The sequence below is a fragment of the Salvelinus fontinalis genome, chromosome 26 (genome assembly GCF_029448725.1).
Source record: "Salvelinus fontinalis isolate EN_2023a chromosome 26, ASM2944872v1, whole genome shotgun sequence".
NCBI classification, from domain to species: Eukaryota; Metazoa; Chordata; class Actinopteri; order Salmoniformes; family Salmonidae; genus Salvelinus; species Salvelinus fontinalis.
The window spans coordinates 43,768,426-43,783,511 of NC_074690.1; the positions used below are offsets into that span (position 1 = coordinate 43,768,426).

Genomic DNA, 15,086 nt, shown 5'->3' on the forward strand with positions numbered 1-15,086 from the left:
TGTCTAGTTTGTCTGTTTCTATGTTTGGCCTAATATGGTTCTCAATCAGAGGCAGGTGTTTTGTGTTGTCTCTGATTGGGAATCATATATAGGTGGCTTGTTTTGTGTTGGGGTTTGTGGGTGGTTGTTTCCTGTCTTTGTGTTTTCTCTGCACCAGATAGGGCTGTATCGGTTTGCCACATTTTGTTATTTTGTATCGTTGTAAGTGTTCACTGTTTCGTTTAATTAAACATGTTGAGCACTGGCTACGCTGCGTGTTGGTCCGATCCCTGTTACACCCTCTCTTCTCGTGAAGAGGGGGAAGGCTGCCGTTACAGAACCACCCACCAATCTCGGACCAAGCAGCGTAGCAACGGGCAGCAGCGGCAGCAGCAGCAGCAGCGGTACCAGGAGGAATGGACTTGGGAAGAGGTGTTGGACGGAAAGGGTTGCTACACATGGGAGGAGATCCTGGCTGGTAAGGATCGCCTTCCATGGGAACAGGTGGAAGCAGCTAGGAGAGCGGAAGCAGCCGCGAAGGGGAACCGATGTTATGAGGGAACACGGCTGGCCAGGAAGCCCGAAGAAACCCCAAAAATTTCTTGGGGGGGGGGGGGACTAAAGGGGAGTGTGGCGAAGTAAGGTAGGAGACCTGCGCCAACTTCCCGGGCTTGCCGTGGAGAGCGAGAGTACGGGCAGACACCGCGTTGTGCGGAAAGGCGCACGGTGTCTCCTGTACGTGTGTATAGCCCGGTGCGGTACATCCCAGCTCCACGTATCGGCCGGGCTAGAGTGGGCATCGAGCCAGGTTTCATGAAGCCGGCTCAACATATCTGGTCTCCAGTACGTCTCCTCGGGCCGGTGTACATGGCACCAGCCTTATGCATGGTGTCCCGGTTCGCCAGCACAGCCCAGTGCGGGCTATTCCACCTCGCCGCACTGGCCTGGCTACGGGGAGCATTAAACCAGGTAAGGTTGGGCAGGCTCGGTGCTTAAGAGCTCCTGTACGCCTTCACGGTCCGGTATATCCGGCGCCACCTCCTCGCCCCAGCCCAGTAACACGAGTGCCTACACCACGCACCAGGCTTCCTGTGCGTCTCCAGAACTCTGTTCATCCTCCACGCACTCTCCCTGTGGTGCGTGTCTCCAGCCCGGTACCACCAGTTCCGGCACCACGCACCAAGCTTACTGTGCGTATCCAGAGCCCTGCATGCACTGTTCCTTCTCCCCGCACTCGCCCTGAGGTGCGTGCCCTCAGCCCGGTACCACCAGTGCCGGTACCACGCACCAGGTGTATAGTGCACCTCGAGAGTCCAGTGTGCCCTGTTCCTGCTCCCCGCACTAGCCTTGAGGTGCGTGTCTACAAACCGGTACCACCAGTTCCGGCAACACTCACCAGGCCTACTGTGCGCCTCAGCAGGTCTGAGCTGCCTGCCTGCCCAGCGCCGTCTGAGCTGCCTGCCTACCCAGCGCCGTCTGAGCTGCCTGCCTGCCCAGCGCCGTCTGAGCTGTCTGCCTGCCCAGCGCCGTCTGAGCTGCCTGCCTGCCCAGCGCCATCTGAGCTGCCTGCCTGCCCAGCGCCATCTGAGCCATCCGTCTGCCCAGCGCCATCTGAGCCATCCGTCTGCCCAGCGCCATCTGAGCCATCCGTCTGCCCAGCGCCATCTGAGCCATCCGTCTGCCCAGCGCCATCTGAGCGCCGTCTGTCCGTCTGTCCGCCGTCAGCGCCGTCTGTCCCGAGCCGTCAGAGCCGCCCATCTGTCCCGAGCCGTCAGAGCCGCCCGTCAGTCAGGAGCTGCTAGAGCCGCCAGCCAGTCAGGAGCTGCCAGAGCCACCAGCCAGTCAGGAATTGCCAGAGCCGCCAGCCACTCAGGAGCTGCCAGAGCCGCCAGCCAGTCAGGAGCTGCCAGAGCCGCCAGCCAGTCAGGAGCTGCCAGAGCCGCCAGCCAGTCAGGAGCTGCCAGAGCCGCCAGCCAGTCAGGAGCTGCCAGAGCCGCCAGTCAGGAGCTGCCAGAGCCGCCAGCCAGTCAGGAGCTGCCAGAGCCACCCGCCAGTCATGAGCTGCCAGAGCCGCCCGCCAGTCATGAGCTGCCAGAGCCGCCCGCCAGTCATGAGCCGCCTTCCGGTCATGAGCTGCCCTCCGGTCATGAGCTGCCCTCCGGTCATGAGCTGCCCTCCGGTCATGGGGTGCCATCCAGTCATGGGCTGCCATTCAGTCCGGAGCTGGCACTCAGTCCGGAGCTGCCACTCAGTCCGGAGCTGCCACTCAGTCCGGAGCTGCCAGGGGGTACGTTCGGAGTCCGCACCTCAGGAGAGGGGGTACTGTCACGTTCTGACCATAGTTCTTGTGTGTTTTGATTGTTTTAGTGTTGGTCAGGACGTGAGCTGGGTGGGCATTCTATGTTGTGTGTCTAGTTTGTCTGTTTCTATGTTTGGCCTAATATGGTTCTCAATCAGAGGCAGATGTTTTGTGTTGTCTCTGATTGGGAATCATATATAGGTGGCTTGTTTTGTGTTGGGGATTGTGGGTGGTTGTTTCCTGTCTTTGTGTTTTCTCTGCACCAGATAGGGCTGTATCGGTTTGCCACATTTAATATTTTGTAATTGTTAAGTGTTCACAGTTTCGTATTAAACATGTTGAGCACTGGCTACGCTGCGTGTTGGTCCGATCCTTGCTACACCTTCTCTTCACGTGAAGAGGAGGAAGGCTGCCGTTACAGCTGTCCTCAGGCTACACCATGGTGCTACCCCAGAGAGAGCTGTTGAGGCTACTGTAGACCTTCATTGCAAAACAGTGTGTTTTAATCAATTATTTGGTGACGTGAATATATTGATTATAGTTTTATCTAAAAAGGATAACTTTTTAAATGTTTCACTATTTTTATGAAATTCACTGAAGAGGATGGTCCTCCCCTTGCTCCTCTTGAGGAGCCTCCACTGAGCTCAGCCACGACCTCTGGATAATGCTTTGTCCAGCATTTTTTATTTCCTTCATTACCGTTCTTTTAATTAGGCCTATCTGTTGTATTTATTTAGGCTACCCCACCACTAATACGCGGAGACGTTGACATGAGTCGACCAAGAAATATTTATTTAGATTGTGTGTGATTGACATAATGCCTAACATATCCAGAGTCTCTGTAACCCACATGATTCACATATTATTTAGTCTACAGACATACACTCAAGGTGTCGACGGAATATTTGGAATGATTTCACATTTCACTTGGTCACTGATGGTAGTAATCGGCATCAGCTAATCGCTGAAGGTCGTAGTACAGGGACTGAGAACACGAGAACACGTACGCACATAGTGATCTATTACACCGTATCTCTCAGGCTATATAAGCTGTGTTCTTTCTAATAAAGGTTGGAAAACAAATATCCACTGAAGCTGATTTAGTTCCTTTGTGGCAATCAGAGATGTCAAGTACAGGTGGGACCTCCTCACTGAAGAGTAAGTAACTACAGTACTATCCACCTGATTTCCATGCTTGCTGCTCCCTGATTATATGACTTGCTCTTTGTACTAATACTGTATGTATTTTGAACAATATGTTTGAGATCTCTTCGTTATGTGACATCAAAGGTAACATGTACCACTATGTATTTTTTATTGAGGCGTGCATGTTAAGTGCTTTGGACTGGAAGGGTTGTATGACATTTTGCAATATGACGTTTCTATTACTCCCCTCTCTTTCCAGATGTTCCTACCAGAATGATAATTACCTGACTACCGTGGTTCCTGTGGAACGTTCCTCTGGCCTTCTGTACCCCAACCACTACAAACGCTTTACCCTCGAGATGTTCACCTTTGTGGATCACACTCTGTCTCCCCAGAAAGATTGTGTAATTGGCTGGCTTTTTTAATAATAAATACTTAATTTGATATACTATTTACTTTTCACTAACTTATTTTATTCTGTACTCTCTTGCCAGATTTTCATCCACTGTAGTACATCTGTGTGTTACCCTACTCCAGGGGTCTCCTGTGAACCGAAATGCAACAGGCAAAGTAGGTAGTGGTTCGCCCTTTATAAAGGCCTTGCTTGGGCACCATGACCCATATTTAAAGTGTCTCAGAGTAGAAGTGCTGATCTCCAATCAGATCCTCCTTGTCCATAATCTTAATCATTATGATTTAACAGACAACTGATCCTAGATCAACACTTCTACGTTCAGATGCTTTGTTATTGTGAATATGACCCAGGTTCTGTTCTTATCTGTTTCCGTGGTGTTTTTCAGGGAGAGATGTTGCTGCTGCTCAGAGGAAGACTATACAGACTGCAGTGGTCTCCAGTGGAGAAGTGGTCCTGGTTGACAAAAAGCCTGTCTACCCTTCAGACCACTAATTCAACCAGCTACAGTTCATAATGGCGTATGAAATAATGTACTCCGTACTTCCATACCCGTTACAGCGAAGGTAGTGAAAAGCACTGGCACTCATTTTTCAACAAACTTTTACTTGGTGATACTTTCTTTGTTCTTGATTCGTAAGAAAGTTGTCTCTAATAAAACCCCCGTGTCCAGTTTTTTTATTTGACCTTTATTTAACTAGGCAAGTCAGTTAGGAACAATGACGGCCTAGGAACAATGGGTTAACTGCCTTGTTCAGGGGCAGAACAACAGATGTTTATATTTCGTTGGCTTTCGAAGACCTTAGAAAGGCAGGGTAGGATAGATATAGATATGTAGCAGTTTGGATTAAGAGTGTGTGTCCCCCTTTGAAGAGGGGGATGACCGCAGCTGCTTTCCAATTTTTGGGAATCTCAGACGACACGAAAGAGAGGTTGAACAGGCTAGTAATAGGGGTTGCAACAATTTTAGTTCCATTTATTAAAGTGGCCAGTGATTTCAGGTCTATGTATGTAGAAAACAGCCTCTATGTGCTAGTGATGCCTATTTAACAGTCTGATGGCCTTGAGATAGAAGCTGTTTTTCAGTCTCTTGGTCTCAGCTTTCATGCACCTGTACTGACCTCGCCTTCTGGATGGTAGCGGGGTGAACAGGCCGTGGCTCGGGTGGTTGATGTACTTGATGATCTTTATGGCCTTCCTATTGCATTGGGTGCTGTAGGTGTCCTGGAGGGCAGGCAGTGTGCCCCGCTGATGCATTGGGAAAACCGCACCACCCTCTGGAGAGCCCTGCAGTTGCGGGCAGTGCAGTTGCCGTACCAGGCGGTGATACAGCCCCGACAGGATGCTCTCAATTGTTTCTGAGGGTCTAAGGGGCCAAGCCAAATTTCTTTAGCCTCTTGAGGTTGAAGAGGCGCTGTTGTGCCTCCTTTACCACACTGTCTACATGGGTGGACCATTGCAGATTGTCAGTGACGTGTACGCCAAGGTACTTGAAGATTTCCACCTTCTCCACTGCGGTCCCTTCGATGTGGATAGGGGGGGTGCTCCCTCTGTGTGTCCTGAAGTCCATGATCAGATGCTTCGTTTTGTTGAGGTTGAGGGAGAGGTTATTATCCTGGCATCACTGTCCCAGGGCCCTCACCTCCTCCCTGTAGGCTGTCTCGTAATTGTTGGTAATCAGGCCTACTACAAAGTTATTCTTTGTTGTAAGTTGATCTATATCTCTTTTTTCTTTTTTTGTTTTCTTTAATGTTAATAAGGATACAATGTTATGCAGAGATGTACTTATAACAATTTTATAGACAAATTATACTATTTACAGTCGCGGCGGAGAGTTGGGGGGCGCGAAATGTTTACTTCTTCCTAGGGGGGGGGGGGGGGGGGGGGGCGTAACAGAAAATGAGAAGCACTGGGTTAGAGTGACTTGAATTTCAAGAACTCATGCGTTGTGACATGGCAGCATCAGCACTAGCTGATGTCAGGTTTGATTACCTAGAGTCTCTAGAGCTTGAGCACCGTGACCTAGTCTCCAGCGTGATCTATGGGCTGCCCTCTACATCTGGATGCTGAAGGAAGGTTTGGGTTTTACCTTGATCCTTTGGTTGTTGCAGGATGAGCTTGGGTTACCTCCCTGCGATGATGTCTGATGGCTGAATAGTCTGGCTGGATAGCGACAATAACCCACTGTTAGTCTACACCTGTTGTCTACGAAGCATGTGACAAATAAAATGTGATTTCGATTTTATATTTGATTCAATAAACAGTGGATATGTTTGTGATGCATTTAATGTCTCTGGATAGATTTGAACAATCTAGACCAGTATTAATAATATACTGATCCAGAATAAAATGATATGAACAGCTGGGACCTGATCCTTGATCAGCACTTCTACTCTGAGACACTTTATGAATATGGCAGATTTCCATCAGGATTGCTTACATTATCATCACACCATTGACTCAAAATGATTGAGTTGGTATTTGTCTGTCCCTCAGCCACATTAAATAGAATATTTATATTGTATCTCATTGCTCTTCTGGTCTCAGTAAACCGTTTCCTCATCAAGTTGCTCATTCGGATGGGTGAGGATAACATTTGGCAATTATTTGAAATACAATGTTATTATGTTATAACAGAGAATTAAAAAACAAAAATGTATCAAAACTCATTTGGGATGCATGCCAGCAAAGCCACTACACAACACTAAACAATACATTAATTGCACTATAACGGTGACAAACGATGCCGACAAACTAGAAGTCATACAGGAAGTGGGAGGGAGGAGGAAGATAAAGAACGGTTGAGGACATCTAAGGACCTAGAAAATTCCAGCTTTTCATACTGTCTGCCAGCAGATGGCCCTGTTGCACTATTTTGGGGTATTGAGAGGAACACTTTGATCATGTACTTTGTGAAAAGAGAAAGGAATGGAAAAGTTCCACATTCCACATGTAAAGGACTCGATAGATAATTCAAATGGATTTAAATACTACAACATTTCAGGACCTGCTTTGTAATTGATGATTTTGCTGCCATTTGAGCACTGTCCCTCACGTTCCACCTATAGCCTGCCCTTAACCCCATCAACTTTACATTTACTGTATATTCTGTAGAGGTTTTGTTGTTCATGTAAATGCCGATATCTTGGCCACATGGACAGCATTGTCTCATTTCCAATCAAGAGTTGACTGTGAAGGGGACAGCCATCCACCCCAGTGTGTCTCACATTGTATTCAGTGATGTAGGGGATGGTCCCGTCTTTGTTGTTCTAAATGGGAGGGGTAGATCTTTCACCAAGAACCGACTGTCACCCCTGTCACCACTTATCCAAAGTACAGTCATGAACCTGAAGGGACCAACCTTCCCTGGTGGGGCGTAGAACCTTTCACACTTCCAAACAAAACCAACTTATCTCTTCCAGTGGCGATTTTAGCATGTAAATCTTGGTGGGGCAAAACAAACAAAACTCATTTGGGATGCATGCCAGCAAAGCCACTACACAACACTAAACAATACATTAATTGCACTATAACGGTGACAAACGATGCCCACAAACTGTTAGGGACTACATAAAGCTGTCCCAACAGCAGAGTCCCAACAGCAGTCCCAACACCTTACCACTGCAACACCCGGCTATCAGCGGAGCCTTGTCTGGCAGCCTCATTTACTGCCTTTAAAAAACATAGCCATATCAGCTAACTTGCAAATGTGGTTTCATACTGACAATTGAGATGTACAAACTATAACATAAGGGGACGACAAGTGGATACGAGGCAATCCGTAATTTCAATTAAAAACAATTATGAGCGAGCTAGGACGGACATAGTTAATATCACTATTTGTTCAGCACTTTTGAAATGTACAGTGACAGAATTCTCCCTGTACACCAAGTCAGAACCATAGGATAAATAAAGGGGGCATATAAGCAGACAATGAAAGCTCTTACAATATTCAATAATTACATTTCTCTAAAACAGGTTATAGGCTACATGTGCACCACCAAGTCAGAACAGTAGGTGAAATTAAGAGGGGAGAGGCTACAAAAAGCTTACTACACAACCTACCCTTAGTATTACTTTCTAAGCTACAGTATACAAATCTCCCTGACATGTTACATCATTTATGCAGCAACATACAAGACATTTTTGGCCTCACCTTGTTGTGCTGTGCTCACTTGAACAGGAAGGTGGCACGGAGGTCCTTCGTGGGCAAATTTTGTCATCAAACGTTATCATCAAAGTCTGTAATTCTCTGGATTTATGGTGCTATCAAGACAACTTCGAACTCTGAAAGAAACAAGGTTGAATCATGATGACGTCAGTGATCTTCAAGTCGTAGCTCTAGAAAGAGGCCTGAGTTCCTGACTTACAATTCCAAGTTGGATGTCCGTTCAAAACGTATTTTCCCAGTCAGAACTCGTTTTTTCCCAAGTTCCCAGTTGTCTTAAACTCACTGAAGTCAGATTTCCCAGTTCCAGAGTTAACAGTTGTTTTGAGCGTGGCAGAAATCATGCTGGATTGTCAGCAAGGCCAATGTTGAATGTTTATAATTTTAAGCTTGGAAAGATACCCTTAAACCCAGACTTGGGACCACACACCCACTCCACTGAATAGCAGGCTAGTGATGCCAAGCTTGCAGTTAGCCACTGATTCCTTCCAAACCACTCATTGTTGAATTTGCGTTTTCCAACTTGTTTTGTAATGTTTATGTCCAATGGTCGATGAGCATTGATACGTTTCATCTATAATTTCTCTTCATTATTTATCTTCATGTGACGAGGATTAAAAAGGATTTGCCAGGACATTGTCGAGTTGATTCATGATGATGACTGCTAGCTAAGATTTTGAAAGTATGATGTTGACATGATCAGTCCAATCAAAGCTACTCTAGATATAACGCGATTTGACATTATTTTATCTGTGGCCAATGACATTGAGCCTTCTTGGATGGGCACTTCTAATGTAACTCTATGGCAGCACCCAAGGGGCTTGGATTTTCAAGCTCTACCCTTAGATTTGGCGGTGACGTAGTGTTCCCATGAGTGACAGAACACTGAGCCAATCACAGCGCAACTAGAGAACATTACCATCCCCTACGCTCCGTATTTTCCGCTGGCTGCCCCACCACCACAGAAAGCATTGAGCTAGGCTGAAACACCTGCATTTTGGAGCTGCCTTACTCAAGAAAGCAAAAAAGAGAACATGTTTGTATGCAGCTTTATTAACTCAATGATTTTTTACAATTTTTTTTTACAATGTTTGCAAACTTATATTTGATACGTATTAATGACAAAATAACATGCAAAACAGGCAAGCCCACCTGTCCTGAATGACGGGTAGTAACTGATCGATCTCTTCATCTTTCCAATGTAATTTTCCCTCGCAAAAAGGCAGAATAAAGAAGGTGATATAGAGGATCTCAGAGTAGGCAAGACAGAGATTTAAATGTCAGAATTTTGTATATTGTCTTCTGTAGGCTAAATCCCCATCACACACATGGAGACAACTAAAAAAGCTTATGTGCTATATGCAGAAAAGGTGCCATGCTTGCAGAAAAAGTGGACTGTGGGATAGATACATGGACACAATTATCATTATTTGTCTCTTTTCCACTTCCAGTACAAATGTTTTGAAAAGTTCCCTAAATAAAACTAGTGTTTGCTTAACTGATAAATGGCAAACTCCATATATTATTGAATAGCTGTTATAATTTCATCAATTCGTTTCATCAATTCGTTTGATCGGGACATTTTCAATAGAAGGTTACCGCCAAAAAAGATGTGTCCATATTCAAATAAGACAAGATCACGCCCCCCCCCCCCCCCCCAAAAAAAGCATTTAAATACTTAGCCAGCACTCCTCACAGAGTACGTACGACCTTCCATTTATTTTGCGACGACGTGCCTCTTCAAGCACCAGCTCTTCGCTTTCGGTCTATAAAAGGTACATTTTATAGAAGTTCGTATTTATCTGACTATACAATTTTGTTATATTATTATTTAGGTATTCTAAGTAATAGTTAATGTGTAAATGGCAAGACTTGAGTTATTGTGATTAAACATGGTTGGAATGCGGCTTTAGCTGTTATCTAACATTAGCTATAGTAACGTTAGCTATTCTTCACACGCACCAATTTGCCAGTTCACTTAAATAGTGAACATTTATACGGGTTATATTACCATCTATTAAACACACGGCGGGGGTTTCACTTTCTTACAAATTTATAATTAAAGTTATTTACCTATGCTAGTTATCAACTTCATTGTAAAGGTTGCTGCATCCGCCTTTAGCCAGTTAGCTTAGCACCAAGTGGCGTAACGTGGTGCAAAATGGCGCTAACATTCTTGGCCTGCTTACCCCCCCCCCCCCCCCCCCCAACACGCATTTAGCCAGGCTCATTTAGTGGGCTAATCTTTTGTCCAGACATAACACGTTATGTCAAATAACATTGAAATAGTTATTTGCCTGAATTCGGTTAACTATGTACAGCTAATTACAGCACATTGGTTGGCATAACGCGAACTAGCACATTGGTTGGCCTAACGCTAGCTATCTGGCTAATTCTGTGCGCAATGTGTCGGACAATAGCTCCCGCTCTCGCACACGAGAGCTACGTTTACAACTCATAACTACAAGTATCGTGTACACAATGTAAATAAGTAGGTGCTTTTACTTGACCCGAATTGATCCCTTGCAGACAAAGAATCATGTCCGACGAAGGAAAACTTTTTGTTGGAGGCCTGAGCTTCGACACCACAGAGGAATCTCTGGCAGAAGCTTTCGCGAAGTATGGAAACATCGCAAAAGGTGCGTTTATAGACATTTATTTTATTTAGTAAGTGATAGCTGGCTACTTCCAGAAATATTATTCATGTCCGAAATGCTTAATTTTTTGTTTCCCTCGCACAGTTGATGTCATCAGGGACAAAGAAACGGGGAGGTCTCGTGGATTCGGCTTCGTAAAGTACGATAATGCCGAGGATGCGAAGGACGCATTGGAGGGAATGAACGGCAAGGTACATCGGTTTCACTACTTATATTTACCAATTATTGGAAATTTGTTTAACTGACGAGAACTAAGAATACACCTAGGTGTAGCTTAATTAACCATAAAGTTATTTCTGGTTTATCATATCGAAGTTAACAGGATTAATAAATTACCTGGCTAACTCATTATCCCATTATGAAAAGTCACATGTTTTTGACCCACACTGGGTAACTCTCCTATCTCTTACAGTCTGTCGATGGCAGAACCATTCGTGTGGATGAAGCTGGCAAGGGTGGCGGTCGCTCAGGAGGTGGAGGCGGTGGTGGATTCAGAGGTTCCAGAGGTGGTGGCGGATATGGTGGTGGAGGTGGCTATGGAGGGGGGAGAGGAAGAGGTGGGCGAGTTTACTCGCGAGGTATGGGCAGGCAATCTGCAAGATGGTGTGCTCCCCATCATCCATTAGCGTTTTGTCTTGCCCTCCCTCTTAGCCGTAGTTACATTTCAGTGTGAGTTTTCTTTAGCAGTGAGTTTGTTTTTGAAGTCCTGTGGTGTTTTGTTCCCAGGTGGTGGAGGATATGGTGGCGGTGACAGGGGATATGGTGAGAGGAGCTATGGTGGTGGTGGAGATCGCAGCTATGGGGGTGGAGACCGGAGTTATGGGGGTGGCGGTGGATACAGGAGCGGCGGTGGCGGAGGGTACTCTTCTGGTGGCGGAGGATACAGAGACAATAGGTGAGGCGACACGTCTGATTACAGATTTCCTAAATTGGTGGTTGTAGACATTCCCCTCTTGCATCCTTTACAATGAACTGTAGTGGTGAATGATTGACTGACGTTACAAATTCCATTTAGCTCAGGTGTTTGAGCCCAATGTGCACCCCCCAGCTCGGTGGAAGGGGTTTAAAAGTGATGTTTCACACCTGCTAAAAATCTGTCTAATACCAAGCCCAATGCGTATTTATGGGACCGCCTATTGTTGGGCCATAGACATGATGAGGGGGTGCAGAGACGGGACTATTACTTTAAGGAATGGGAAATTAACGCAATGGATTGTTTTGGCAATTGAATATTTGACTTTAGTGTTTCCTTTTTTGTAAATGCTAATGCCATTTCATGTTAACTTTAAACAGTGATTATTTTTTAATAGCTGTTATGAAACCAAACTGATCTCAAAGCACTAATGAACAGGGACCTTACCTATATTTTTTCCCTTCCAATGTTAGGGGCCAGGGAGGCTACGGGGACCGCTCTGGGGGTTCCTATAGAGACAGCTACGACAGTTAAGGTATGTGCTAATGTATTTGTTTCTTTCTTCATAGGCCTAGGCTGCATTAGACCACTTCCTCATCCAAGGTTCTGGCCTTGAATCTTTTACTAGGTTGCTGCTGAATAGTTTAGGATGAGATCTACTTCTCTTCGGTGTACCTTCCCTCCTACTTTGAACTCATTCATACCAATCTACAGGATCATACATTTCCTTGATCTTACACCAGCACAGTTTATACAGGAAGATGACCCCCCCCCTGGTTGTTTAAACTATTTGGGACTGTTTAGTGCAAGGCTCTCAACCCTTTTCCTGGAGAGCTACTATCCTGTAAGTTTGTGCCAACACTAATCTAGTATACCTGATTCTAATAATTAGCTGGCTGAATCAGGTTAGTTACAAGTGGTTGGAGTGAACCTAGAGGGGGTAGCTCTCCAGGAATATTGTTTGGAGAACCCTGGTTTAGTGGGTAACTGGGGATGTTATCAAGCTCAAATGTTCGTGAAACTTGTTTCCTAAACTCAGTGTCTTTACCTGTGTGCCCAATTCTTGTCCTCAGCTGCACACGAGTAAAAATCCACCCTGATTCAAGATCATCCCTTGGCTGGCTGTATTTAAAAAGCTCCTCAAGAAATTTGTCCACATGTTGACCTGATTTTTGTAGTCCTATTCTGTGTTTAAGTAGCTCGAGCGTCTTTAAATTTAGCCATGAGTTTTGGCCATTAATTTACAAACCATGTTTAAAAAGTTAATGATCTCTAAAGGGTGCATCTCGATTTGCTCTTATGGCATTTAGTTCAATTGATAAAGCATAATGTCTGACTTGTTGGTGCTGTAAAAACCAAAACGTTGCTTCACATGGCTGTTTGTATATAAACGCCCACTGTTCTTTACATTCTACTCCCTGTCCCTATCAGCACTGACATCTCCATTTAAATCCTTGATATTAGTATTGTGGATATCAATGAGGCTTGTTTACCTTCCTGTTTTCTTTTGTTTTAAATGACAATGTCCGACCTACCTCCTGCCAAGTTTTAAACTGAGCGAGAAATAAAATTATTCCTATGACCACCTTTATCTATACAATTGAGGTTCTTAAAATAGCTGAGGGTCCTGTATGTTCAGTTTCCAAAAAGAGTGAATTCCTTTCAGACTGAAGCTGTTCATGAAGTTGCAAATTGCAGCATGCTACAGTCTGCTCACGGTGTTTTGTTGTTTTGCTCTGCTCAATGCCTGGCATTTTAAAATGTGCTTGTTATAATGGACTGAACACAAAGATCTGCATCAATGTTACTACTCTTCTTGCCCAATAATATTCCACCTGGGAACGATTTTGTACTTTCTGTTCTTTGTATCATCAACATTGAAGATTATTTTGTCAATTTTGGCTTCATGGAGCCTATTAAAACGATTTGTTGAAAATACTTGTGCCTTGAACATGCTTATGGGGGAATTGGCTGGTTTATTGTCAGTGATTTTAATAGTTTGGTTATCTTCATAGTGTTGGCTTGTTTCCCTTATGTGGGGCTTTAGAGCTAATTTCTATGGTTTAAACTTCCCAAAAGTGAGAACAAGAACTTTGAAATTTTACAGAGATTCATAGGAAGTGACATGGTTCCAGTATTTGTCTAGTCTTTGGCCTATTTAAGTGATGCTTCTCTGGTGGCTTATGTTGCCTCTGATGCAAGTGTGGTGTTTGCCTTTAAGTGGTTAACAGTGAGTGGGGTACTGGTATAGTCGATGCACTTTTCCAGTTTCCTCAAAGCAAAATTTCACTGAAGTATTGTTCTCATTTTCTGCTGGCTTGCCACCGCAGGGCACAGCAGTGGTTGGTAAATGGTAATCTAATCCTCTAGTTGTAGTCAACGACAGTTTCCAAATTGGCAGTTCAGTATAACTTGGTATGTTTCAATAGTTTGTCAAACAGTGCTAAGACCTGCATATGACAATTGAGGGGTACATTTCAACCTATTGGGTTGACTAATCGTCCATGACTTGTGGGGCCTAATAGTGGGGAGTAGGTGGTCCTGTTAATGCTCCATTGCTCAGCTACAGAAAATGCCTACAAGTCCTTGGAGAATGAAGTGTTGCGCCTACCGACAAGTGCTCGTCAGAAGTGAAAGCTGCTCTCTTGCCTAGTTCATTTGTGGAGAATCGATAGGCCAGTTCACGTGAGGTAAACTCCTTTTGCTCTCCTGCTCACATCCTTCAAACTGAGTGCTCATTATTTCCAGATATGTTATCCATTGTACCCCTCTGCTGCAAAGATTGCCACAGTCCAATGTTCCTTGGCCACTTCTGAATTTCAGAACTCTACACTCTTAAATCCACATAGAAAACAACTGTCCCCCCCTCCTTAATGTGCCTTAGCAAAATTACCATTCACCTGGCCTCAGTCCGATCACTTTCGCATCATGTCCGTCAGAAATTCTGACCACCTCAACTGGCTCAATTGTCCCCTCCTTCAGGCCTGATTTAACAACCCCCCCCCCCCCTCTTGTTTTTATAGTGTGGTTCTAAGCATTGTGTTAAGTCTGGGTAGATGAACATGTAATGAAACGGTTGCTTGCTAAAGTATTGCTGTTTTTGTGAGCTTCTGTTCTAATCTCATGAATGTCTTCTCGTTAGGATGAATTTACCTTCTGGAGACTAACCTGTCCTGAACTCTCCAGTGTGTCAGATGGTGATGAGCTGGAATTGCAGTTACTGCTGCAGCTAAATTTAACAGGTTTGTGTCTTGTTCCTGTGAAGTTGATTTTAAAGGCCCACGAGTGGGAATTAACTTCACAATTTTTCTCCCAGTGACAATGCCTTGCTTTACTATTTGATATGTGCTAGTACTTTTGTCTTTATTTTCTGGGCTGGGTTTTATTTGAATGTTACCACTCACAAGCATGGCATTGTTTATTAATCAAAGAAACACCTTCAATTCTTTGCAACTAATCCAAACAGCTTTTTTTTGTAGTCTACACGTCTGAGCCATGGAGCAAATTAAAAT

At 44.8% G+C, this 15,086-nt stretch overlaps 1 protein-coding gene across 6 annotated transcripts; it reads left to right on the forward strand.

Annotated features, from left to right (window-relative positions):
* Positions 1 to 9,669: 9,669 nt before the first annotated feature.
* LOC129824400 (uncharacterized) lies at positions 9,670 to 14,799 on the forward strand. Of its 6 annotated transcripts, none has more exons than XR_008754748.1 (7): positions 9,670 to 9,779; positions 10,534 to 10,643; positions 10,746 to 10,852; positions 11,074 to 11,239; positions 11,388 to 11,555; positions 12,043 to 12,109; positions 12,648 to 12,670. XR_008754748.1 is itself a non-coding variant. In XM_055884009.1 (7 exons), exons 2-6 carry the CDS (start codon positions 10,544 to 10,546, stop codon positions 12,106 to 12,108), a joined length of 603 nt encoding a protein of 200 aa, XP_055739984.1. In that variant the 5' UTR covers positions 9,670 to 9,779; positions 10,534 to 10,543; the 3' UTR covers position 12,109; positions 14,717 to 14,799. The 6 variants fall into 6 exon arrangements, 5 of the variants coding, with proteins under 5 accessions (XP_055739984.1, XP_055739983.1, XP_055739985.1 ...); XM_055884009.1 differs by lacking the exon at positions 12,648 to 12,670 and adding an exon at positions 14,717 to 14,799 and having other exon boundaries at positions 11,388 to 11,556; positions 12,048 to 12,109; XM_055884008.1 differs by having other exon boundaries at positions 11,388 to 11,556; positions 12,048 to 12,109; positions 12,648 to 13,512.
* The last annotated feature ends 287 nt before the right edge of the window (positions 14,800 to 15,086 follow it).